General features: G+C 37.6%; 2 protein-coding genes across 2 annotated transcripts in view; one reads left to right on the forward strand and one right to left on the reverse strand.

Annotated features, from left to right (window-relative positions):
• Positions 1–10093, reverse strand: part of LOC140239974 (cholinesterase 1-like) — a 15025-nt gene extending 4932 nt beyond the window's left edge. The window contains exons 1-5 of the mRNA XM_072319786.1: positions 9704–10093; positions 6907–7066; positions 5425–5502; positions 3400–3518; positions 2962–3123 (exon numbers count right to left, since the gene is read on the reverse strand). Of these exons, the coding sequence (XP_072175887.1) occupies positions 2962–3123; positions 3400–3518; positions 5425–5502; positions 6907–7066; positions 9704–10093 (909 nt within the window). The remainder of the gene's footprint in view (positions 1–2961; positions 3124–3399; positions 3519–5424; positions 5503–6906; positions 7067–9703) is intronic.
• A 3162-nt stretch (positions 10094–13255) lies between these two features.
• LOC140240078 (uncharacterized) lies at positions 13256–25269 on the forward strand. Its single transcript, XM_072319885.1, has 13 exons — positions 13256–13298; positions 13925–14053; positions 14947–15029; positions 16224–16428; positions 16726–16941; positions 17400–17563; positions 18297–18321; positions 18638–18726; positions 19664–19855; positions 21354–21582; positions 22528–22725; positions 23423–23532; positions 24238–25269. The coding sequence occupies exons 1-13, from the start codon at positions 13256–13258 to the stop codon at positions 24376–24378; spliced, it is 1824 nt and encodes a 607-aa protein (XP_072175986.1). The 3' UTR covers positions 24379–25269.
• Positions 25270–25959: the final 690 nt, after the last annotated feature.

Below are 25959 nucleotides of genomic sequence, written 5' to 3' on the forward strand. Positions count from 1 at the left end.
ATACTGTATGCATGCACATGAAGCGGGTCTGCTTAGCAACCTTTCATCAAATAAGATCATATATATATATTTTTTTTTAATATGTCACTCAAAGTGTGCACCAGATCGTTGAATTTCAATTCAAAATATGCAGAATCTCTCGTGCTGTGGAGGGGGTATCCCCCTCCCAAACCCTCCCCCTCTGTGCCTCTTTCCCCAGCTTAGTACACTTTTTAGATTTACACAAAATTATGAATAATTCTGAGTGCACAAGACTTATCACTTATATTCCGAAAACTCAAAGTTCCCTCATGTACAAGGGGAATTTTCCTTTTTAATCGACCCTTTCCTCCTTTAGTCTCCCCCCCCCCATCAGGTTTTTTTTTTTTTTTTGGGGGGGGGGGGGGGTGATTTCCCAAATATTCCATCAAATATGAGTATACGAGATATCTAAATTTCAACCTTAATATACATTAGGATTGAGAGAATGCAGCAATATTAGTAGAACACATCAGTGAAAGTTTGAGGAAAAGCGGACAATCCGTTCAAAAGTTATGAATATTTTAAGTATTTGCGAAGTCACTGCTGGATGAGAAGACTACTACAGTGTATGATGTCACATGCGTACAACTATAATATAGGTTTTTTTTTCCTTATATTATAAGGAAAACAAAAAGAGAATTTCACAAAACTTTACTTTTTGAATAACGTGCACATTTCTTTGACTTGCTACTGATGTATGTAAAGGGTAATATTATTCCCCCTGCCTTCTGAAAGAGAGAAGTCGAGTGTTCTTTTGTTATGCGAGAAAAATGGAAATATTATGTTGAATTTTCTTTATTCTTTCTTTATATCGTTGTACTCATGCGACATCACAAGCTTACTTAGTCTTTTCATCCAGCCGTGACTGAGCAGAAACTTCAAAAATTCATTACTTTTGAACGGATTGTCCGATTTTCCTCAAACTCTCACCGATGTGTTCTACTAATATTGCTGCATTCACTCAACCCACATGTCTATGAATGTGAGCTTGTCCTTTAAAAAGGCAAAAGCTCCATAGTAAGGGAAGGGTGGAGATAACACTCGCCCTCGCCTTCTCCCTGCCCGCCCGCCCCTCCCCCCCCCCCCCCCAGCCATGCATAGAAGTAGACTGTAGCTACACTTTGAACATAAACAGTTTTCCTAATATGACACAAAATGTGCGCACCAAAACGTTAAACTGCAATCAGAAAATTATATAGAATCTCCTTCCACAGACTTGCTACACTTCTCTTCTGATTGACAAATTTCCAGATATTCCAACAAAAGTGTGTGCCAGATTGTTGAATTTCAGTTCTAAAAGCTTAAAACTGAAAAAAAAAAGGGTCCCCTTGAATATGGGAGAGGTATCTTGCCACCCATTCATTGCTTGTTACCCACTATAGACTTGGTACATTTTTGGGTATGACAATTTTCGAATTTTCCACAAAAAGTGTGCCCCAGATCGCTTTATTTCAATTCTAAAAACGCAAAAGCTCCGCGAGCGGGAGGGGGAATCCCCCTTCCCCTAAGCTCTACCTCACTAGACTTTGTACATACACACAGATGATGCAAATTCGGAATAAGAGCTAAATTCCGTGATTTTAACACTTCGATGAAAAAGTATTGCACCGAAAATTTGCACCAGATCGCTGAATTTCAGGTCTGAAAACGCAAAAATCACTTTCGTGTGGGAAGGGATATGACCCTATCTACACCCTCTTGTGCATGCTTTTTCTGTTTGATTGCTGAACAAACAGCGTTCATGATATTCAGTGTAAGAATTAATACAAGAAGATTATTTAAATGATACCATTTTATAGGCAAATTGTTCAATAATAATCTACACTAAAACATACTGCAACCTTAAACAAGTGGGACTGTTTCAACTCGTTAAAACACGCAAAAACATCATCAAATTGCACCATTTGCAACATCAAAATGAAAAAAGTTCTCACCGTTGGGGGGGGGGGGGGAACACCCCCTCCAACACCCTCCCCTCCCCCCTCGCTCGCTCCGCTCGCTCGGGTTAAGTCTCGTTCATGATATTCAGTGAAAAGAATTAATACATGAAGTGTATTTCAATTATACCATTATATAGACAAATTGTTCAATAATAATCTACATCAAAATATACTGCAACGTTAAACAAGTGGGGCTGTTTCACGTCTATAAAACGCGCAAAAACATGCATTAAATTGCACCATTTGCAACATCAAAATGCAAAAAGTTCTTACCGTGGGAGGGGGGACACCCCCCCCCCCCTTCCCACACCCTCCCCTCTCCCTCGCTCGCTCCGCTCAGTCTCGTTCATGATATTCAATATACAAGAAGTGTATTTAAATTATACCATTTTATAGGCAAATTGTTCAACAATAATCTACATCAAAATATACTGCTACCTTAAAGGACAAGTTCACCTTCATTGACATAAGGATTGAGAGGATGTAGCAATATTAGTAGAACACATCATTCTCTAAATCCTTATGTTTATGAAGGCGAACTTGACCTTTAAACAAGTGGGACTGTTTCACGTCGATAAAACGCGCAAAAACATTCATCAAATTGCACCATTTACAACATCAAAGTGCAAAAAGTTCTTACCGTGGGAGGGGACACCCCCTCCCACACCCTCCTCTCCCCCTCGCTAGCTCCGCTCTCTCGGGTTCAGTCACGTTCATGATATTCAGTGAAAAGAATTAATACAAGAAGTGTATTTAAATTATACCATTTTATAGGCAAAATTGTTCAATAATAATCTACATCAAAATATACTGCTACCTTAAACAAGTGGGACTGTCGATAAAACGCGCAAAAACATGCATCAAATTGCACCATTTACAAATTCAAAATGCAAAAAGTTCTTACCGTGGGAGGGGGGACACCCCCCTCCCACACCCTCCCCCCCCCCCCCCAAGATGAAATCCTGGCTACGCCGTTGCACAGATGACACCCTACACTTACTTGTGCGAGAAAGTCGACGATCTCATCCACCCATTTGCTGTTGAGACATTCCAACAGCTCCTCACTTGTTACCGCGTCGCAGTTCAGCGCCTCGCCCAGGGTAAACGCCTTCTCCCTCGCCTCCTCTTTAGTCCCTGATGCCCAGTCGGACGCCACTCCACTCTGTCATGACGTCATGATGAATAAAATCAAGATAAATCCTAACGTATTAGAATGACTTATTCATCTTGATTATCTCATTATCGGGAATCAGTTGAATACTAACGCCATCATAGATGGCGAATTCCCAAACTAAAAATCGATTTTATAATTATATGTTTTGTGCATTTACAGGAGTTTGGAGTTTGGAGTATCTTGGAGTTAGTTATCCTGTAAAACCAAGGTTTCTACAACTCTAATAGATCACTTTAAAAAAAATAATGGTTTCTGAGGCATTACCTGCATGATGGCGCCTGAAAAGAGACCAGCACTCATAGGAGATAGTACTTGAAGGTTGACACTCGCCCCTCCGGCACTCTCACCGAAGATAGTAACGCGAGTGGGATCACCGCCGAAGGCTGACGAAAATCAACGTAAAATTACGTTCCTACATTTACATCATCTTAAAGGCACTCTTTATCATTCCGATCAGTGATTAATAAAATTTTTGAGTTATCACATTTGATCCATATGAATAATTCAGTTGTATCACAAAATATTCTACCATATAAAAATATCACAATAAAGCCACAATGAAAGAAAAAAAAAATCACTTTTTTCTTTAATAAGCCATTTAATTCTAGACGGATTATTCTAGAACAGATCTCAATAAAACTATTGTTTTGCATTTTGTATATTTTACAATATTAAGCAATTGTAAAGGTGCCTTTAATCTCGCTACTTAAGTGTACACTACTTAGGGCATATTCGGTTATCACCTCTATCTATCATGTAATTTCAGTCTATTGTTTTCAGACAATGATCTATTGAATAATAATATCCTTAGACTGGAAACGACGAACGATCGAAGGGCTGGTCAATCATTAGTGTCTCCATAAACCATTATATCAAGGAAACCAAAACATTTATTTCGACAAAGATGATACTATAGGTTTTCCCCGCCCAATATCATCAGATTTGCATTCGATTTAACAATGGGATCATTCAAGTTTCGAGTGAATTTGAATGAGCACCGAGATCAACATTCAAAAAAAAAATAAGTAGGCCTAATTCATTCAATTTAATTTAATCAGCATGCGATTTCATGAGTTCGTCAAATAAACATTTAAAATGGGCGATGAAATTAAAAAATATATGTGCAACGCATTGAACATGTTCAATGTCCCATCAGCATCGTCGTGAAGAAGGCTGAGGAATTCAAATTCACGATAAGGCAAACATTTACAACGTATAATGGGCAGTGTTTTTCGTTGTTTCTTGAAGTCTTTGTAGTTACTACGCAAATTAATGTATCTTGAAATGTGACTGTTGCATTCATAGCTATAGAGCCTATGAAAGCTCGAATAACTCCTCTTGAAACACATACATGTACATTATATTCATACGCGACTTCAACGCTGCTTGAAAAGAACATACGTGAATATGTCGAATACGGACAGAATTTGTGGGTGAAGCTATTTGTGGGTGACAACTATTACAGCAAGTCTACACTGGCGAAACCCTTGGGTGAAACAGGTCTACAGCTGAGCAGATTGTGGCAACTTATGATATGGACACGGAGAAGGTATACGGAATCAAAATGTACATTTGAATGTAGACAAAATTATGAGATCATGGAGATATAGTCGTTAAAATAAAGTGTCACATTGAGAGTGTAAGGGGGTAATTTGAAGGTGGAAGACAAGATTATACAGACAATACAATTCATAGACTAAACTGAATAAATGAAAATTTGAAATTAAAATGTAGTACACGTTGTATACAGTAATCCAGTATATCATAGAGAGAAAAAAGGACCCGTAGAAACGCATGGGAACTTCTTATGTTGATTGAATTTGACATTTCAAAAATGCGAAGTTGTATCCCTATAAAATTGACACTGGTATTTAGAACGAAATGGAACGTCTCTCCAGCTAGCACGAAATTGAATGCCAACTTTGAGTCGTTAAATTGAATGAATTTCTTTCTAAATTGAATGAAATTAAATCTCAAAAGAATGACATGAAACGAAATTGAATGCTCAAAGAATTGAAACAAACCGTGAGAGTAGAGCAGCGGACAAAATCTCTTGAATTTGAACGCCTTTTCATTGATTCGAATGTAAATCCTATGAATTGGGCGAGAAAACCTACTATATGTATTTCCAGCAATTGTATATAAGACACACAGGTTTGAACTTCGCCAATCTTAAAGAAAGAAACTCGAAAAATTATCAAAAAGCCTGTATTGCCGCAAGTGCTTGTGGCAAGATATTGTTATTCGGATGGTATAGCCGTCTTTTACATTTTGCGTACTATTCTATACCTGCGATATTTTCTTGAACCCATATGAGCGCTTGCCGCTGATCAAGAAGCCCGAGATTACCAGGGATAACGTCGTCTCCTAAAGACAAAACAACGGGAAAAATGTCAAATACAATGAAAGAGAACCATAGATATTTATATAAAAAAGAAACAGAGATGATTATAATAACTACGTTTTCTCCTTTTTTTTTTTTTTTTGGGGGGGGGGTTCTGTTACGTAATAGTGATCTTGTTTACGGTTCAGCATCCAAAAGATTCCAGAGACGATATACACACGAGAGTTTGTGTTGTGCGTTACGAGACACACGACAGAAATGATCAATGTCATGAATGTTACCCCGGCAAAATTAAAATATCAAGCTGGAAATCAAACAATACGATTATATTCGATCTAAACCATCCAAATCCCTCACAATAATATGATTAATTGACCTCTCTGTTACATAAAGTTATCAAATATGTCTGTTGTCTGTTGTAATGGGGTCATTAGGAAATGTGCATGTCTAGAGTGAAATGTACTGAATGAATTCATTATCATAATCATCACAAAAATGAATTGGAGTTCTCTCTTCATAAGAAGTGTTTGGTGACTATTTTCCTCGAAAATCATCACATCTTTGTTTGTTAAATGCTGTTGTTTACTTGTGTCACGTGTATTTGCTTATATCACGGTTCCACAGAGATCTTTCTCATCGGTCACTCGTCGGAAGCAAAGTTTGTGTTGGTGAGTATCGGTTCAGCGTCGGACATGTCGGGTGTGATCCGAAGAGGCAAGATCGTCCCATGAGGGGCGACATGCTTGATACTGATCCCATAGTCGACCAACACAAGTCGGATTCATCAGATTGCTATCCGATACACTTCGGTTGGTGGCCGGAAGCAACAAACTTTGCTTCCGACGATGAGAAAAATTCTCTTTTAAATGAAGGTATTACACTCCGTCTTGACCCCTGACCACCATGGAAAGCAGTGCTGTCATTACGATACCGATGGTGTATCCCGGGTATATAAGGTCTATATGTATGTGTGTGCTTTTTGTTTATTTGTTACTTTGTGCGTGCGTGTGCGTGTGCGTACGGGTGTACGTGTTCATATGTATGGTTGTGTTTGCGAGTGCGTGCATGTATGATTTTTTTAAACAATCAAGAATAATATAGTTGATAAAAATGCATCATGTTCAATCGCGAACACTTCATTTATTCTTTTTACCATAAATCTGTGTCATTTTTACCTTTTCAGTGTAAACATATTCATATATGATCAAACAGCATCGTATAGCTTTTATTATTTCATCTCGGTTTCTTTGATATAACGTGCCCAACGTTTTCTCTATACCACTGAACAAGATTCAAATAAAGAAACGGTATTAACCAAAATGAGTAGATGTGCGAACACATTTGCAAATTGAAGATATTCTGTGTCGGATTTTGTGTCTGTTGCCCCTTCCACTGAGATCCTTAAAATATGTCCAATGTCAACCCACCTGTTGTGAGGAAACCGAAGATGCTAAGTCGATAGTTCAAGGTGACAACGATGACATCGTTCAAGGCAACCAGCGGTATCGGCAACATTGTTGGGATAGCCCCAGCCCCAGCTTGAAAACCACCTCCGTGGATCCAGACCATCACAGCCGCCGATCTTGGCTGACAAAAAAAAATGAAAAGAGGAATGGGTTCGTATTGCTGACTGAAGGAACAAATAATGTAGTGTTTTGCGTCATATTCTTACATTTCTGACATGAAGTTACAGACCGTAAAGTTATAAAGAATTCTAGCATTGACAACTTCTTTTTCTTTCTCGTATCTTTTTTTATAAGATTTAACTATTCTAGCTCTTTCTTCTGCTATCCCACTGAAAATCGGTACATTTGTATCGTTTTCTGGCCATAACCAATTTATTTTTCTATCGCTCAGGTCGTCGGTAAATCTTAGCTCTTTTCCATATTCGTCTGTGTTTCCGCAGTAAATGTGCATGTCAATACAGTTCTATCTCGATTATCCGGTCATGTCGGGACCGGCTCTCATCCGGATAAGCGAATTGGCCGGATATGGGAGACACAATGTTAATGTATATAGCTGCCGTCCAAGCTGCCGTCCCAGTGCACTGGCAGCTAGGCAGGTAGCGTACTCCGCAAAGGTGGTGTAATCTATGGTAGCCCGCGCAAAATTGTAGTCCCTTCTTCACAAAAATAAAGTATATCTTTGTGTGAAAATCATACATGTTTTACCTCATTAGATATTGAGAAACCTGTCATGCACATTTATGAAATTAGTGAAATAGATCCATGAAAAGATGTTAAAGTCATTTTTTTTTTCTCAATTTTGGATGAAAAAAAAAAAGTTCTTCATTGCGTGAACGCGTCCGGATAAAAGAGATTTCCGGATAAAAGGAGGCCGGATAATCGAGGTCGAACTGTAGTTACATTTCCCAACGGCAATCGAGATAATTTCTTCTCTTTGTCCCTTTTAGCCTGTCTCAGTGTATAGAGCATAATATTAAAATTTATTGAGTCTTGCAAAACTTGGGAAAGAATACACTTTTCCTCTTATCATGAAACTGACAATTCAGATATATTTCCAAAACATCAAGTCATAACGTCATCTGACAATCAAAATTCACAAAGCAGACTTCAGGCTTCCATCAGAACCTAGTCGTCACATCAAGACCACTTCTGGGTTCGTGTTTGCGTTTATTGTGTTCTCTCTGTGCAAGAGAATCAAGTGTATCGTACATACGCATTGAGACTATACTCTACAGTCAATTTAGTGTATCGTACATATGCATTGAGACTATACTCTACAGTCAATGTTCTTAATATTTTTTTTGCAACATAAAAAAAAAATCACCGCGTATTTGCCAATGTTTGCCATCTCATGGTTTTTGTCGAGGTAAAAATTCAGTATTTGCTCACAGTCTACTCTTCGAACAGAGCGTCATATGTCTGCCAGGTCTGCACTGAACTGTAGGATCAATGATCTTCTCACATTTCTGACCTTTCGATTTTACAGATCAAGAAATGATTCCCATAAGATTTGAATTGTAGTAAAGGTGTTTTTTTTTAAAGAACCGAGCATTGTGACTTAATACGTTTATACACTGAGCTATAAACAAGATAAATGTCACGTACCTCTAAGCTTGAAATAGTCTACAAGTGAAAGTTACAGTGACAAAGAGAGAAAAAATACTCAAGGGTTAACGATGCATTCCTTCTTTGTTTTGAAGGATATTTATTATAAGTTTGTGTATATTTCTTCATGTAATATCATGTAATTACAGATGATTCGCTGACGTGTACGAAATTACATGTCAGCAAAAGATCCTAGATATTGGGAAGAAATTATGTTTTTGTACTAAACTTTTTTTTTTTCACGGAGGGGCAAATTGCATGTCCGGGATATTGTCTTGGTCATCACGTTTGTCAGCACAAAATATTGCACAAAAGCATTCAAGTACGAAATGTACAATTGCATGGAAGTAGAGAAATCAACTCAAGACTTCTTTAAATGTATGTCACATTGCATGAAAGCAATATTGAACTTCTGACAGCACCTGTGAGTTATAACCCAAAGAATAGTGCCATCCCTAATAAAACTAAACAAAATAAACAAATGTATAATGGAGATTAGAATTAAAGGTAAACCACACTTTCCACTCGCCTGCAGAAACTGTCAATTTTTGTTCTAAAGTGGACACAATATGCATAAAAAATATGTGAAATAATACTGTCGGTAATAACACGATTTTAACTGAGCAACGACGAAAAATGCGATATATCAACGAAAAAGGTACGTCGACAAATTTGCAATCTGAGAACATGTCCGATAGTGGTTGCTACGTCTTTGTATTAAAAATCGAGAAAACAGGCAATGGTAGTATCCATCGATCTACAACGCGAGAGAGAATCGCACGCAGCCTATTAAGAACACTGAAGAAGTACTTGTACTAGGGCACAATCGACCATCAGGTAACGTTCAACCTACGGTATAAGTACCTACTCCTCAGGAACTAAAGTCGTGTGCTATCCACTACCGATATCATTATACAATTTTGATCTCTAAATATTCCAAAACAACTCAGTATCCTGGCAAATCACGTCCAGACACGTTTCTCAGCAGATCTTTTCGGCATAAATATGATAACTAATTCCACATAAGAAAAGGTGACTTTTGAGTTCTTCTAAGAATTAGGGCCTATATGTTTTACCTATGACAGGGGTGAAAGAAATGCGGCTATTCCACATGATCATTGACATATTTTACCACAAATACAATCATTTCTACCTGAGGCTGTGGCACATAGACATCAAGAACGAGACAATCTTCCGTCTGTGGCGCTTCAAAATCCGCATCAAGGATAGGCAGCAAGGTTTGTACGCAAAATATGTCTGTTCTGGTTGCATCAAAGTCCCCTTCAACGACTTTCGCCACAGGGCGTTTGAAACGCCGCTCACCAACGGGTGCCTCTGCATACGGTATCCCTGTGAACGCTGCCACTTCTTCGCTGAAATCAGGTAGGTGATGAGACCTGACATCGATGTATTTCCCTCGAAAGATGGCCTCACCAGCCTGCACAATCGGCTGACGGTCTTCACCGACACTCGCCGAAGAAAGATGAAGGCAGACGAAGAATGTAATTACAAAGACAAAAGAATGAATCCGTGTGGCAGCCATGTTGGTACGAGTAGAATGAGCTTGTTATCCAAGGTCTCAGTCTAGGCCTAGGGAATTGATGTTTTCTGCTTTCATGTAGTAGATAGAGCTTACAAGACCAGGTAAGGTCAACTGTTTAAATGTAAACATATAGGTGATGTCGGACCAAAGTTCTTGTGTGGAGAGCGCACGTGTACGATAGGCCTACGCGTGAGACAAGGTCCCCTTTCTTGAACTTTCGTTCAACCTTCACTTCACAACTTCACACTGATTAGAGGATGAACGAGATCAAACAAACCGGGAATGGCAGGCATTGCACGACACTGCAGTCAAAAGCAGAGATATCAAGGTCATGAGAGAAAGTAGGAGTGAGATTTTGAGGCGGGTAAAAGCGGGAGAAAGAAGGAAGTCACCCTCCCTCTTAATCATATTATTGCTTTATAATTTTAAAGCTCTGAATCGTGTGGTCTGATTATGCAGACTAAAATGTAATATTTCCACTTAGTTTGATTACAGATAGAGATTTTTACAAACTTTAAATTACGACTGTTGAAAATCGACATTTTATTTTTTTCAGCGGGTATTTCTGCACATGAGGTGAGATAAAAACTTTTAAGGCTCGTGAGAGTGAGACATGCCTCTGAGGCGTGAGTTTCATTGCTGCTTGGTAGGTCTGCAAATGATAGCAGCAATTAAGGTGTAAGCACTGATTGTCTTTAAAGCGCAACTCCACCACCCCCCCCCCAAAAAAAAAAAGAGCAAAAGCAAACGAGCAGAATGATGTCAATGGATGGAAATATTGTTGTCCACTGCTTACTGCCCATTCCAAGATATCAAATATGAATGACATTTCATGAAATTACAAATAGAGTTTAAGCCAGCCACAGTTATCACAATACCCGAATTCACGGACAAGATTTGTGCAACATTAAGCGTCGAGGAGAATACCATTTTCGTTTCTATTTCGAAAACCTACTGAAATTCGCCGAACATGCCTGATATTCCTGACTTCACTGAATGGAATCTTAACCGAAACCAGACTACGTCATACAGACAATGAACAGGTTCGAAGGTGTAACTGTTTTCCTTGGTGAGCGCTTCTCCCTCAGCGATCTTCCTGCATCGTAGAACTGAAATTTAATGACCTTGTGCACACTTTGGGTGGAATATCTTGAAACTGGTGAAAAATGTAAGTTTGCAACTTGCAAGGAAAACAATACGCGACCAATTAATTTTGTAGTTAGATCAAAGGTAAATACAGTGTGTTTGACTGTCTTTTGGGTAATGTTATTGTGAATAGAATTATTTTTTATAAACATTTCAGATGATATTGTTGGGAGATCATTATAACTGAATTTATGCATTTTAAGCTGTCTTAAAATCATTTAAATTTTAGATTTTGAAAATTTCATGTTAATGAAATAACGGCTTGGTGAGTGAATAAAAGTCAGTGTTACAAATAACACGGAGAACTTTCTTTTGTAAGAAATGAATTCTATAAATCAAAACTTAACCTGAATTACCCCAGGCCAAAAATCTTTAATGTAAATTATTATCATTATTATTGTTATTATCACTATTATTTATAGTGCGCTTTTCCCAAAAGGCCCAAAGCGCTTACAATCAATTCAAAGCATGTACGACAGTAAGTGTAATTGGATAAATGTTACAGCTACGAACTAGTCGCTACTAAAAAGATGTGTTTTCAAGGCTCTTTTGAAAACACTGACTAATGGAGACTGTCTAACGGTAAGTGGTAAATTGTTCCAGTGCTTTGAAGCAGACACAGTAAATGTCCTATCACCGGCTAAGGTGCGAGTAACAGAGTATGTGAGACGAAGCGGATCACTAGATGACCTCAAATTTCTAGTAGGTGTATATAAAGTCAAACAGGCATCTAAGTATTTCGGAGCTTGATTGTTGAGGATTTTATAGACAAACAAAACTAGTTTGAAATGAGGAAGACTCAAAGTAGAATTAAGTTTGAATACAACAGGACGAGGAAAAATATCCTTCACTTCATTTATGACTCCAGAGTTTCTAGATATAACTTGACTGATATCAACGAAATCATGATTTCTGTGGAAAAGCAAAAAGAAAGAAAAATGGAAAAAAATGGGGAAAAAAGCTATACAATTTTATCTGTTACATTTTGTTTCTTATGTGGATCTTCACTGTGTCGTAAGTTTATGGAGGTGAATAGCGCTCCCATATATGATAACTTACCTAGTACAGAAAAAAGGGCAGTGAACGGAGGGGTGACAGATATCAGGGTAATGCCACAAGGCCTATTATATTATTTCACTCCAGGATAAGAAGAAATGTAATTAGTAAATACAAGACATAAACAAAATACAAACTAAATTTGCTCATTTACTAATCACACAACTTGAAAATGTAATATCATTCTGTACAGAAAAAAAGGGTTTAAAGATTTTGTGGGAGCAATAGCTGTTCAGATTTTCACCAAAATGACAGATATATTCAGAGACTACATTATAGATTCGTTGCGAGATGAGCACATTTCATCCATATGGTAAACTGCAGTGTAAATGATACATGTACACACAAAAGCTGGGTGCTTTTTTCACAGATATTATGATTTCTATAACAAAGAGAATGAATGAAAAATGAGAATGCAGACTATGTTTTTAGACTCCTTAAAAGGGGGAGTTTTTCTTCGTTTTAGCTGTAGACCTACGTCAATATGTGTGACCAATACAGTCATGTACACGCGCACTAGATGACAAAACAAAGGGGTTTCCCCTCAGAAAGTTACGGTTGAGTACTCACGCCGAAGGCTCCGGGCAGGCTGTTTTCTCTCAAGCTCGTATGCACACTATGAAACGGATGCACAGTAGCTGTACTACTATACTACTGGGACTACTATACTACTAGGACAGCAAGCTCGTGTAGTACATTCTGTACTCTGTATTGCTCTGTGAGCAGACCAGCGGAAGTACTAGTATTCGCCATGCGCCATTCAGCAGCAGTGGCAGTATGTGCTGCGGAAGAAACCCACAAAAGGCTGTACTTTGCTGCTATACACATCGGCATTAGTCATCATCTTTCTCATTTCCACTGGCAGCATGTGTGCATACATCGCTGACATTATCATGAAGCAGTGATTCTGAGAGACCGAAATTTTTATATATTCAAGGCAGGCGTGTTATATCATTCACCATGGTCCCTCTCAGAGATCTTCTGTGTATGTTATTCATCGTTGGTAAGTCATCACTTTCCAGTGTTTTGTGGTAACGTGACTCGATCCTTGACCTTGGCTAGACCTCCCCGGAAAGGAACTTACCTTCCTATTTCCTGTCAATTAACTATGCCTGTGTATCAATTCGAATTCCAGGCACATGCATGGTTTTAGACTGATGTTTTTAGGGCAGTTTGTACACAATCATTGACATAATCTACACAAGTATTGTGGAAAGTAAATAAGTTATTTTGACAGACGTATATGTCAATTTGTAATAAATGTGTAATTCTGAAAGGAAGGTTGGATGTGTTAAGCGGGATAGACAGACTGAGCGGCAGCAAGTAAATAATCGATATCAATACATATTCAACATTGTGTAGAAAATATCATGCGGCTAGGCTTTTCAATTTACTGTTTGTTTATAATCTATTATTTCCATCATAAGTACAATATGTATCTTTCTTTTTTCTTTTTTTTTTACCTGTGTTTCGTACATTTATATTCTTTGTTGAAAATGAAAGTAAATGAATGAATGAAAATAAATAAATGAATATAATGCCATGATGGTACACTGTACGTACACAAAGCGAATGCCAAAGTGACTCATCATGAGAGATGCTCGTCTATGTGTTTTCCCTCGCATGAAGGTGGATTGCTCTTAGCCACGTCTGCGCAGCTCAGCGCCAACTTTGTTCGAGAACTCTCGGAGAAAGTTTCTAAGTCAATGAAAGGAGACTCGACAACGGAGAACCGGATCACAGATGGCGCGAATGATGGTGAATATTGACTGACAAGGCCACTCTTGTGAAAAGATTCCCTCAAAATTAGGGCATTTATATAAATATATATATATATATATATACATATATATATATATATATATATATATATATATATATATATATATATATACACACATATATGTACATATATATATATATATATATATTTTTTTTTTTTTTTTACTGCCGTTCGAGTATGCGCTGAAGTAATTATTAAAAAGCATTTCCATCTATCTGTCTACATCAAACAGTCTGTATTCATTTGTGAGTGTAGTTCCCAGAAAAAAAAAAAAGTTTATGACATATTTCGTGACAGGGCTATTCTTGCAAAGAGATTCGCTCAAAATGACATATCTTTATTTCCTTTACTGCCAATTGCGTATGCGCAGAAGTTATTACATAGTATTTTCATCTATATGTCTACACAGTCTGCACTCATTGTGACTGCAGTTCCGAGAAAAAAAAAAGTAAAAAGTTTGAAACATATTTCCTGGTAAAATGGTACCTTTTCATTTTAATTCATCGTCTTCTTCTTGAGCACACCGCTGTCGGTTGTTTTCCCTCAAAATAACCAGAAATGTGTGATGATCGATAACCTCTTATTGTCTGTGTATAAGATCCTCTTCTAACAATGTAGCCCCCATCCCATAGACCTTGTGCGTTTCCGACAATTCAGACTCGTTTTTATGTAATTTGATGTTTGAACACACAATTTTCTGATATGCATGAAAACGATATTGCACTGACAGCAATCATTTTCGTTTTACACTTTACGTAATTTGTTCTAATCAGTCGTTTCTGACTCGTTTTATTTGGACTACAGATCGCAGAAGGAATTAAACAATTTTCACACGCTTTTCACACACAATTATCTCTGATCTTGACAGATTTTGGTGAATCAGATAATGTTGCTGATATTCTCAGTGGAATCGCTGGTCAGATCAGCAACCTGGGGCGAAAGAGGGGACAGGTGAGTTTACGTGATTATCGTTGCATGTGCTATGTGTGTGCCCTTTTCTTTTTCCCTTATTGAGAAATGTGCCTGTACATTGAAACTCTTCTACAGTTTCGGATTCTCTCTCAAACGAATGAGTAAGTCAGTACAGTATCCCTATCTAACTCCACTACAGTTTTGGATCCCCTTTTAAAGGGATCGTATAGTTTTGGTTGGGGCCTAACTTCATGTTTTTAACATTTTTGGGTGAGATAATGAGAAACCTCTTATGAAATATGAAGGAGCATGCAATTCCAAGAGAAATTCATTGTTGTTTGTTTGTTCGTTTGTTTTTGTTTTTGTTTTTGTTTTTGTTTTTTTTTTTTTGTTGTTGTTGACGAAATTGGTTTTGAAAGGGCTGAGATACCCAAAACAGAGCAATACAAATAAAAGGTGGTGTTCCAACCTTTTATTCCGACGGCATTGTTTTACTTTGTTTTTGGATATATCGGCCATTCCAAAACCGATTTTCAACTAATAAACTTTTAATTCCTATTAGAATGGTATACTCTGTACTGCATATATTCCACAAGTGGTTTCTTGGTATCTCGCAAAGAGTTAAAAGCCTATTTCTCATCTCCACCAATAACAATCTATCCCATACACATTCTTTTGATCTGTTATTGAAATATTTCAAGCATAAAATCATTCAGTATCCTCTGTAAAGGAGCCAAGCCGAGAAATTGTTAAAATTGAATGCCGTAAAAACTGAAATTTTGTAGAATTCTCTTTTTTTTTCTCAAATCTTTGCACCAATTTGAAATAAAAATACAGCATGTACTGGAATCACAACATGCCCTTCCATTAAGTTTCTTGGGTCCGGTGGCACTACGTTAGAGGAGACGGATACAGAGGCCATCATTCCAATCACTCTCAGCGTATACAGCCGGTATAATCTTCAAATTGTTTACTCTGGTCCACGACTAGACTGCCAAAAGACGTTTTCGTTTTTCTCGATTTACATTGTAAAAGGCGTGCTCAATTCAAGCTAAGAGGCTTTTGGATACCACCCCCTTTCAGTGTTAATCCACACATACTATTGTCACTTATACAATGTGCAGGAGATTCTGATATTAAGTGAGCAATCTGCTGTTCTGTACTTTTCATTTTACCTATTTAATTTCGTCGTTGTTGTTGGTGGTGGTGTTTTTGATTCTGATGGCAATGCAGGCGGTCAAAAGAGGGCGCGATATTGTGTACGAGACGCACCACCGCCTGCACAGCTGGGACGATGGCTGGGTGTTCGACTGCAAAATGAAGGACGTCGCCACCGGCACCCAAGTGAAAGTCAGACACGAGAAGCGTGAGAGCGACGCCATTGAGAAAGCTGTCGAAAAACTCTTCAGTGAGCTGGGATCGGCAGTTCATGACGGAGGTATAATATGCTACTTGTATGTTATTATAATTATGTGTTGTTTGAAAGTTTGCATGGTGATGTAATTTATTGAGGAAGAGAGGGTAGTGGTAACAGCGTGTATGTAGACTTGGCCCGAAAGAGGACTTTTGTTTGGCGATAGAAGTCCGTAGAATAGAAAGAGAAGAGTGTAAGGAGGAAAGTGACATAGGGACAGTGTAATGATGGGCAAAATAGTGACAGGCGAGGGGCAGCGGTGAGTTTACAATCTTTGATTCGCTATTTTGTGTGCTTCTCCACGCTGTTTTATGCGGCCAGGTGAAGTGCATGACGATAGTTCCCAGACTGACCATATCCCGGATGTTGACACCCCACAAACAACTTCAAGTCCATCAGACAAGCAGCCCTCACAACCAACTGATGACGTAGCACCCATCAATACACAGACAGATCCTAACTCTAGACAAAAGGACGCAGCTGATGGCTCAACGCTGGACCAAAGTAAAGTCCCCGACACAGCCAACCAAGAGTCAGGTTTGTATCACCAACTGCTTAGCACTATGCAAAGAAGTTGGGAGTGTATGATTGATAGCTGGAATTTGAGGTCGTGTAAATGGCTCTTTTAATGCATACCTGGTATTTTGTACGTTTTCAGTAGAAGTCTCCATCGTGTCCACAACCACTGTCTAACGTGAAATATGATCAGTACATCAGTTTTTGTTGGGATATCCAGAAATCGACAGTAACAGATCGTACGTGATTATTTTGTCTATATATATCCATCCAGGTATCTTTAACGCATAATCTATTTATTCGTCTTATACAATCTTTCTTTTAAATTATTTATTCTTTTATTGATGTATCTATCTATCTATCTATCTATCTATCTATCTATGTAACTATGCATCTCCGTCTCTCTATCTCTCCATACACAAATTTGACCACCAAACTTTACATCACATCACATGTGTAAAATGAAATGAATGTTACAGGTCAATGGACGTTCACAGTCTATCGATTCTTCTGGAAGTACTTGACGGTAGAGGGTGGCGTGAAGGAATTTGCGTTTTTCATTGGATCGTGTGTGATGGCTTGGCTTATAATGAGATACATATATACCTCGTCCAGTATACAGAGCAGAGTGTCACACAAAGTGGTACGTAGTGGATTATTTGAGGACAGAAATCATGATGATAATAACAGTAATAGTGACACTTCTACTGATGATGATGATGATGATGATGATGATGATGATAGTAATAATATAATGATAATAATAATAGATAATAATCAGCAGTAAGTAGTGGTATGATTATGATGATTGTTATTATTATTATTATTATTATTATTATTATTATTATTATTATTATTATTATTATCGTTAGAATGATAATTGAAATAAAAGCTTTCATAATAACAATTATAGAAACAAAGCGTAATAATCCAAATATTAATGAGCATCAAACAAGACTTTCTAAATTGACAAATGAACCTAACATTTTGATATTGTGAATATCGGTATCAAAAAGATTAAATTTCAGATTTATTGACACACATATACCAAGTAAGTGTATTTGTTTAAAGAATCAGAGCTTCCCGTCTGCATTGAAACTGATAAAAATGTACCAAAGACGTTTTAAAAACCTGTTATTTCTTCAGCTATTGGATAGAAGACAAATTGATCAACATTATCTTATGTCGCTTCCCTTTTGATAAAATTATTGATAGGGCCGATATTGATATGTATGTTCATCCATGATAAGTTTCATGATGGCTAATGAGGATATATTAACTATTGTCCCCATACAAACCTAATTTTCGAGTTTATGGTATGATATGCTATCACGTTATGACAAAAGTTAATACTATCGGATTTCATTTATTTACAGCTATCCATGGCCAGACTTCTTGCAGGTAAACCATGTGCATTGGTATAATTCATCTTTATTTCCATTGTATCCCTTATAGGTTACTTCTTTCTCTCGTATTGACGCAAACTGTTAATTCTATTGACAGTTTTAATTTGGTTCATTGTGTCTTAAAGTTATGTGTTTTGTCTCGACCGATGATGTAACTATTGTAAGCATAGTAGGTATTTTTAGTGCAACTTTCTTTTGGCAATTCCAGCTTTCAGAAAGAGCCTTAAACGAATAAAAGAGAAGGGGGTTAGAGAGGAGAAACTAATGTCAGTCTTGATTGAGACTTGTTTGTAACTACGTCTTGTTTATAGTTGATATTGAACCGGATGGCAATGGTTTATATGAACACCGCTTTGTTGGAACAGCAAGACCGACTACAGAGCAGCTCAATCCAGTCAAGGTAAGCATTGAAGTATCCTGCATTTACTGAACTCGCGCGCATCCAGATTTTGTTCGAAATAACATAAATCGGTAAAAGGACATTTAGTTTTGCCAACTTAGAATAGACCTGCCAGTAAACACACTATGTTCGACCTCCCCTCCTCTCACATGTGTGTGTGCGCGAACACACACACACACACACACACACACACACACACATAAAACAGAACCGTCCCAGTAATGTACGATGCTGCAATGGAGACATCATGCAATTCAACAAGTTTTGGACCTAGTATATAATGTAAATATTACCGTCTTAAATTGCGACAATGAAAAAAAAATGTTGAGGTCATTGAGTCATACATTGTTCTCATACGTAAGTACGTCTTTCAAATTTCATGCATATTCAATGAATTTCATCTTATCATAACACGATCAATACGGTGACTCTACATGTATATTTGATTTCATTTACAGTACATTTCAGTATATAGTTCAAAGATATGACAGAGCATACAAAACCCTGATCAAATGATACAAGACATATATAGAAATAATTATAATTCCTTCATTTCAAAGAAAAAAAAATACGTTAAGTTTTTTTTCTTTTTTTTTGAGTGAGACATTGACTTGAATTCATTTCATGACAAAGTATGTCATATTTTCAGTTAACATTTTATCTATTTAGTTTTGTTTTCATTGCAACTGATTTGACTAACTCTCAGCTGCTTCTACAACTCTGAAGTTCTGACTGACATACAAAAACCAAAACACCCCAAAACGACAAAACAAAACCGAAACCGTTAATGAGCAGTCGATTGAGACAAATTCTTAAGTACCAAAAAGCTTATAGCATCGAAAAAAAAAGTAGTCTAGCACAGTTTGCGATACAGAGTAACTTTCAGATTCATTTTATTTTATTGCAGTTGCTTCTTTTTCTTCTCTTATTTCAACAGTTCTACGCGTCGTTGTACAATTCCCGCCAAAAGGGTCTGGTCTACATTCTCAATAACTTCCTATTCTTCAAACGCGCCCCCGGCGAGAGATCACGCCAACGAACCGGTTCAAAGGCTGACGTCGAAAACATCAAACATGTTTTCACCCAGCTCGGGTACGAGCCAGTGATTCACCAGGATCTGACTGCTGATGTGAGTGTGACATCATTACCAGTAATCTCCCTTCTTCGCCCTCTGACAGGATAGTAATGTGTAAAAAATATACAGGGTATTCACACACACAAACAGACACACACACACGCACACCCGCGCGTGCGCGAAATGGGATACCCATATTATATATATGATGACTGACGGGGGAGGGAACATACGGAATATTCCACCCGCAGGGTTTGAAATGCAATTGAGGGAGATTATAAGCCCCGAGACGAAGTCGAGGGACTTATAACTTACAGCATTTCAGACCCTGAGGGTGGAACGTTTGGTACATGTTCCCAACAACAGTTATAAGTCATCATCTGTTATATTTCATGGGTTAGTCAAATTATCACACTTTCGTACGCATTACAATAATCAGTCATCTACTTTTTCACATGCTATGGAATAGGCAAATTTATCCTATCGATTGCGTGAAAATATGATCGTTCAATCGTTTGGTATCGTTTGTCATTTGTTACGTGAAAATGTTTTCCCACGAGAGAACATAACAAAAATGTTCCGCCCATGGGCAAACATAACCAATGTGTCTCCATCACGTGACTGTGTTTAGCCAATCACTAACCGGTATTTGACTAACCCATTTAATATAAAAGTTTATCTCCCGTCAGACAAACGCGATTTGCACTCGTTCGACTTTGACATAGAACTTACTAACAGACATTAAAGTATAACAGAGCATTGATTTTATTTATGGAACATAATTTAGATTAAGCCTGGAAAAAAAAAACAACAGCCTGTCATGTAACTTCTGTTTAAAATTTATCAAGAGCTCTTGTAGCGCAGAAGATTGTATCATGCACATAGGTTCTGAGTTTTATAAGTCGATGTTTGTCTCTGTCATCATTATTATTATCATTATCATTATCATTATCATTGTCATTATCGTTATCGTTATCGTTATCGTTATCATTATCATTATCACTATCACTATCATTATCATTATCATCATTATCGTTATCGTTATCGTTATCATTATCATTATCACTATCAATATCATTATCATTATCACTATCACTATCATTATCATCTGCATTATGTCCTATTGCATCATTCTGTATTTGAGGGGAAATGCTGCGTAACATCAAACATATCTTCGTCATGACCATTCTCCTGAACGAAATGAGGTAATATATTCCTATCAATGTTCTTGTGGTAACTGCGTTTCTCCCTCGACCCAACATTACGTTTCAGTATTTTCTTCAGGACAGGTGTTCACTTGAGTGTGACTATATGTATGTAGTGACTTCATGACACATTATCCAACTATCACGACACCATTAGATCATCAACATTTTTGATTTCCCTTCCTTATCATGTGCTTATAGTCGCCTCATGTACTACTCTGACTTAAAGTCTACATTTCTTGATTCTTGTGGGTCTTTTCGTTTTTCTTCTTTTCCTTCAGAAGTTTTATCACGGATTATTAATCTTGACTAGTTAGTAGTCACTACGTTTTATCAATTTGATGTAGGCGATTAGGAGTACGTTGGATGCCTTTATTCTGCGAATCAACGCAGAGGGCGCCCATCGTCACAGCTCTGCCGCCGTATTCGTGATGACGCACGGCAAGCAGGACGGTATTCTGGGAACGGACGAGAATGTGGTCACCATCAAAGAAATCATGGCGAGACTGTCGGGAAAACGGTGTCCAGCGCTCATCGACAAGCCGAAGATGGTCTTCCTCCAAGCATGTCGGGGATGTGAGTACAATATTTGTACAAAAGAGGACTCCCGGTTAAAAGTTCAAAGTTCAAATCTATTTTCATTTCCACCAAATTATCAGAGATGATTACATACAATGTATAAGCAGAACATAATGTTTATAATGATATTGCAAAAACATGAATTAACAAAATGCTTGTGATAATGAGGAACAATATGAAGAAAACATAATTGTATAGCAAAAATTAAATAAGGATAAGAATGGAAATGGAGGGTCCCACTTTAAAGCAAAGCTTATAGGCCTGCGATATCGGACCCTCAGAAAATAACGAAGTGCTCAGGACCGGCAGTTTTCTTTCGTTATATCGAAATTTTGTTATAACCGAAAAAAAACCAGTAAAGAACATAGAGCCGATAATGTTGAAGCCTAAATTTTTATTTAGTTGTAACCGGAATTCGTTAAAACCGTGTTTGTTATAACTGGAGTGCACTGTATTTACCACAATTTCAATCTGCATCGACTTACTTTTTTTAAAAGTTTTTTACAACGTGTACGCAAGGTATGAAATTTCCGTTTGCAGTAAATGAAACCTCTTCTACTACGGCATCGTTGATGATATTTCCAAGGAGCCTTTTTATTTTTAATCTCTCCCTCCTATTTTGTTTCCTTATTTGGAAATTATTCCTTCTTACAGCTTCGTCACTGAAAACAACTAGGAACTAGTCAAAACTTAGACTTCACATTCCATAATCCACAGGGACCCTTTAGTAGTCTCAACCCTGTCAATCACAGGTTCGTTAATATATCACTGTATACCGCCAAATAAAGCACAGATAGAAAATAATCCTCCATGAAGTCCATTTGTTAAGAGAAGAGTTTTTCTGGAAACGACACTTGAATTCAGTGCTGATGACCTTATTTTTTTTTTTACTTTCAATGAATATGAAAGGAAAATAAACTTTCGTTATGTACTACGTTGCAGCCAATGTGCAAGAAAGTGCATTCGACGGCATGGTCGATGACGAAAACATCAAACCAAGAGCAAGCGGTGATAGCGATGCAATTGCCACGGATGATAGCGCCAACATTCGGTACGATGGACACGAGACGGATCATCCCTTGGTAACCGATGGTCTCCCCGACAATAGCGACATCTACATTGCGTTCGCGACATCTGATGGTATGAGCGCAAAGATACCATTCCATGCATTAAGTTTCCACTCAAATTATACAGTGTTGTAATTGCGACATACATCCATGGCAATGTAAAGTAACACATAAATTGACACTTCAGTATATTACATGCGAACCAAAGCATGCAATCGTTAACAACATTTGCGTCAATTCTTTCAATCAACAAACGCCATGAGCAGAATCAAGTTGACTTAACGTTTATTGCTGGGAAAATACAGACTTTGAGAACATACAGGAATGGTTTATTAAATCTGTATAAGTAATGATTATTATTCTCTTGCAACGTGAGGCAGTGCTGTGTATCATGGCTATATTCATCATCTGCAATGCTATGCTTTCATTTGAAGACTTCACGCAAGTACATAAATAATGACGATTTTACTCAACAATAGAGATCTATCAGAAAAGTGACATGATAGAATTAAACAAGAATACCGTTTACAAAACCAAGGCCATTTTCGCAATTGTAACAAATTCCCCTTACGATATTAAGTTCTGATCATGTGCCTGTGGCACACGTAATTCAAGAACATTATATTCTAAACGTGCGGACGGCAAGGCCAACGCTGTGTGCTGTTGTGAATCGTGTGTGCTTGTGTGTTGTGTGGCTCGTGTGTTCACACAGAAGATTTATCAAACTGTCGTCTATTTCCTGTGATTTGTGTTTTCCCTACACCCCACAGGATATTTTTCGATAAGACACAAGGAGAAAGGAACCTGGTTCGTCCAGGCAATTTGTGAGGAGTTCATTGCCGGAAGTCACGTGGACGATCTTGATACCATGATGGAAAGTGTAAGTCCACTTTATGGATGCTCAGCTGAAGATGTTTAGATATGGCAAGAAGTCTGAAATCTGTGCCCGCTATCCATTGCAAAAACCGTGGGAATGTTTTTCATTACACAAACGAGTGAATGTACAAAGTGTTACCAAGCACATGTATATCACATTGCCAAGAAGGAAGCAAGTCTTAAGTTTTCTATAAACTACTCTAGAGGCATGCGGATATAACATTTCTTTTATTCGTGCTATCCGATTTCCAAGCAATGTGGACTATTGACCTAGTTGATTAATGCTACTTCCAGAAATGTGCTTTACATGGGCAATGGTGTTTGTTTTCCTCGTCTCAACGTAAAACAATCAAATATGTATTATGTAATCTAAGTTTATCTGATCTATTTCAGTCTAATCCAATCTAATATACTAGGATTTATGTATACTCTATAGTAGTTCGTAATCGATTCTAATGGGATCATATTTCCCGACAAAAACAGACCGAAAAACTGAAATGAAGAGGGCTACTGTAGGAACAAACCTGGTCTGTGAGAATTATCTAGTGGCGTGAAATCTGTTTACGCTGTTCTCCAAGTCACACTAGACTACTTCTGTGAACCCTCGTTCCCCTTGTTTTGGATTTTTTGCGACTCGCCATAACACTTTACCGTATTATCATGCCCTTGAATGCCACGCAAGTGTAATCTTCTTATACATAACCTACAGGTGACACGCCGGGTAACCAGCCTGACTGCACAAATGATCACTGAAACGGGCGATGTCCGAACCATGTTGCAAACACCCGATATACGGAAGCAGGGCGTAAGGAGGAAAATCTTCTTTGCGCCAAAATACCCGGAAGTATAGGTGAAACTTTGCAGATCCAATCAATAACGGTGCTGAACGTTCTTCAACTTGTTTTTTTTTTCCTCGTCTCTTTCGTCTTAAAAGGATATTTTGTGACAGTGACCTTTGTTGCCGAGAATTCGTGATCTTTTGAATTCGCACACTATGTTTTCGACAAGAAAGTTTGGGTTTCAATCCCGGGGTTCAATGTTTGCAAGAGCAGTTGTGTGCCATGCAACAGCGCCCTCTTTGAATCCTGGATCCGTTTCCCTTTAAGGTGCTAATCTGTTGCCTATAGAGTATTGACCTGATCCTCAAGCCTTGTCCCCAACCGTGGAAGAGAGGACAGGGCGCACTCAATTTCCCAATAGGCTGAATAGTATAGTTCTGGTTGTTTGAATATTCAATATAATAAAGTCTTCAATGGATTATTGTCCTTCACACGACATTGACATTATTATCTGTGCAGTAACTATACTCTTTGATTACACACTCCGGATCAGTAAAAGGGCATTGGTTTCGTGACATAATTGATTTTTCCTACAATGTTTGAAATCAAAGATGCCCATTGGAATTTTTTGAGCTGAGTATTCAATAGAGTGTTTATTTTATGGTATGATGTTAGCTTTAAAGTATATATAAGGAAAAATTGTGTACGGTATATTCAGTCACTCACAAATGATGTATTAACTTTCTTTACACGTTTGCTTTCAGTTTTAACTGCAATATTTATACCTTCATGAACACAATGCAGTGGTGGCATTAATCTTTGGAACTATACGCAGGTCAAACTTCTTCAGTGGGAAACATGTTTTGTTAGATCTACGCTTTTGTATAAATTTTCAGCGAATATTACATTGAAGGGATCGTATAGTTTTGGTTGAGATCTAACTTCTCTTTTCTATTTTTTTTCTTTTTCTTTTGTGAGAGGTGAGATATTTTAAGAAAATTGGTTTTGATATGGCTGAGATATCCAAAACAGAGCGATAGTAATAAAATGTGGGACCCACCTTTTATTACTATCGCTTTGTTTTACTTTGTTTTTGGATGTCTCAGCCATTCCAAACCCGATTTTCATCAAATAAACTACTTTTAATTCCTCTTAGAATAGTATGCTCTGTACTATTTCATTTGTGGTTTCTTGGTATCTCACAAAAAGTTAAAAGCCCAATTCTCGTCTCCACCAATACTATAACATCCCTTTAATAATCAGTAATTTTATTCTTGCTTTTGAGATTGGAATGGTGCAGAAAAACCCTACAAATTATAAAGTGATTTGAGTCTCGTAAAGCAATTTAAGATCTTACTATGGTAAGGCATGTGATCAGCTACAGTCACTGCTCAATAAAACATCTCTATACACACATCCCCGTAACGTGGATATTGTTTTGTTACATTAGAATTTCTACGAACTGACATGAGACTGATGATACATGTAATATTATGTGGGTTTTTTCCTTCGGGTGGGGGCATGATGACATTTGAAAACAAGTACAAGAACGATTGATGCTGAATGGAAAATGAAAATAGAAATAACATGATCTCTGGGGAAGAGATGAAGTTAAATCCCATGTTTTATTTCAAAGTCTTGCAGTTTGTATT

Source organism: Diadema setosum, chromosome 16, assembly GCF_964275005.1.
Source record: "Diadema setosum chromosome 16, eeDiaSeto1, whole genome shotgun sequence".
In the NCBI taxonomy this organism is placed as follows: domain Eukaryota; kingdom Metazoa; phylum Echinodermata; class Echinoidea; order Diadematoida; family Diadematidae; genus Diadema; species Diadema setosum.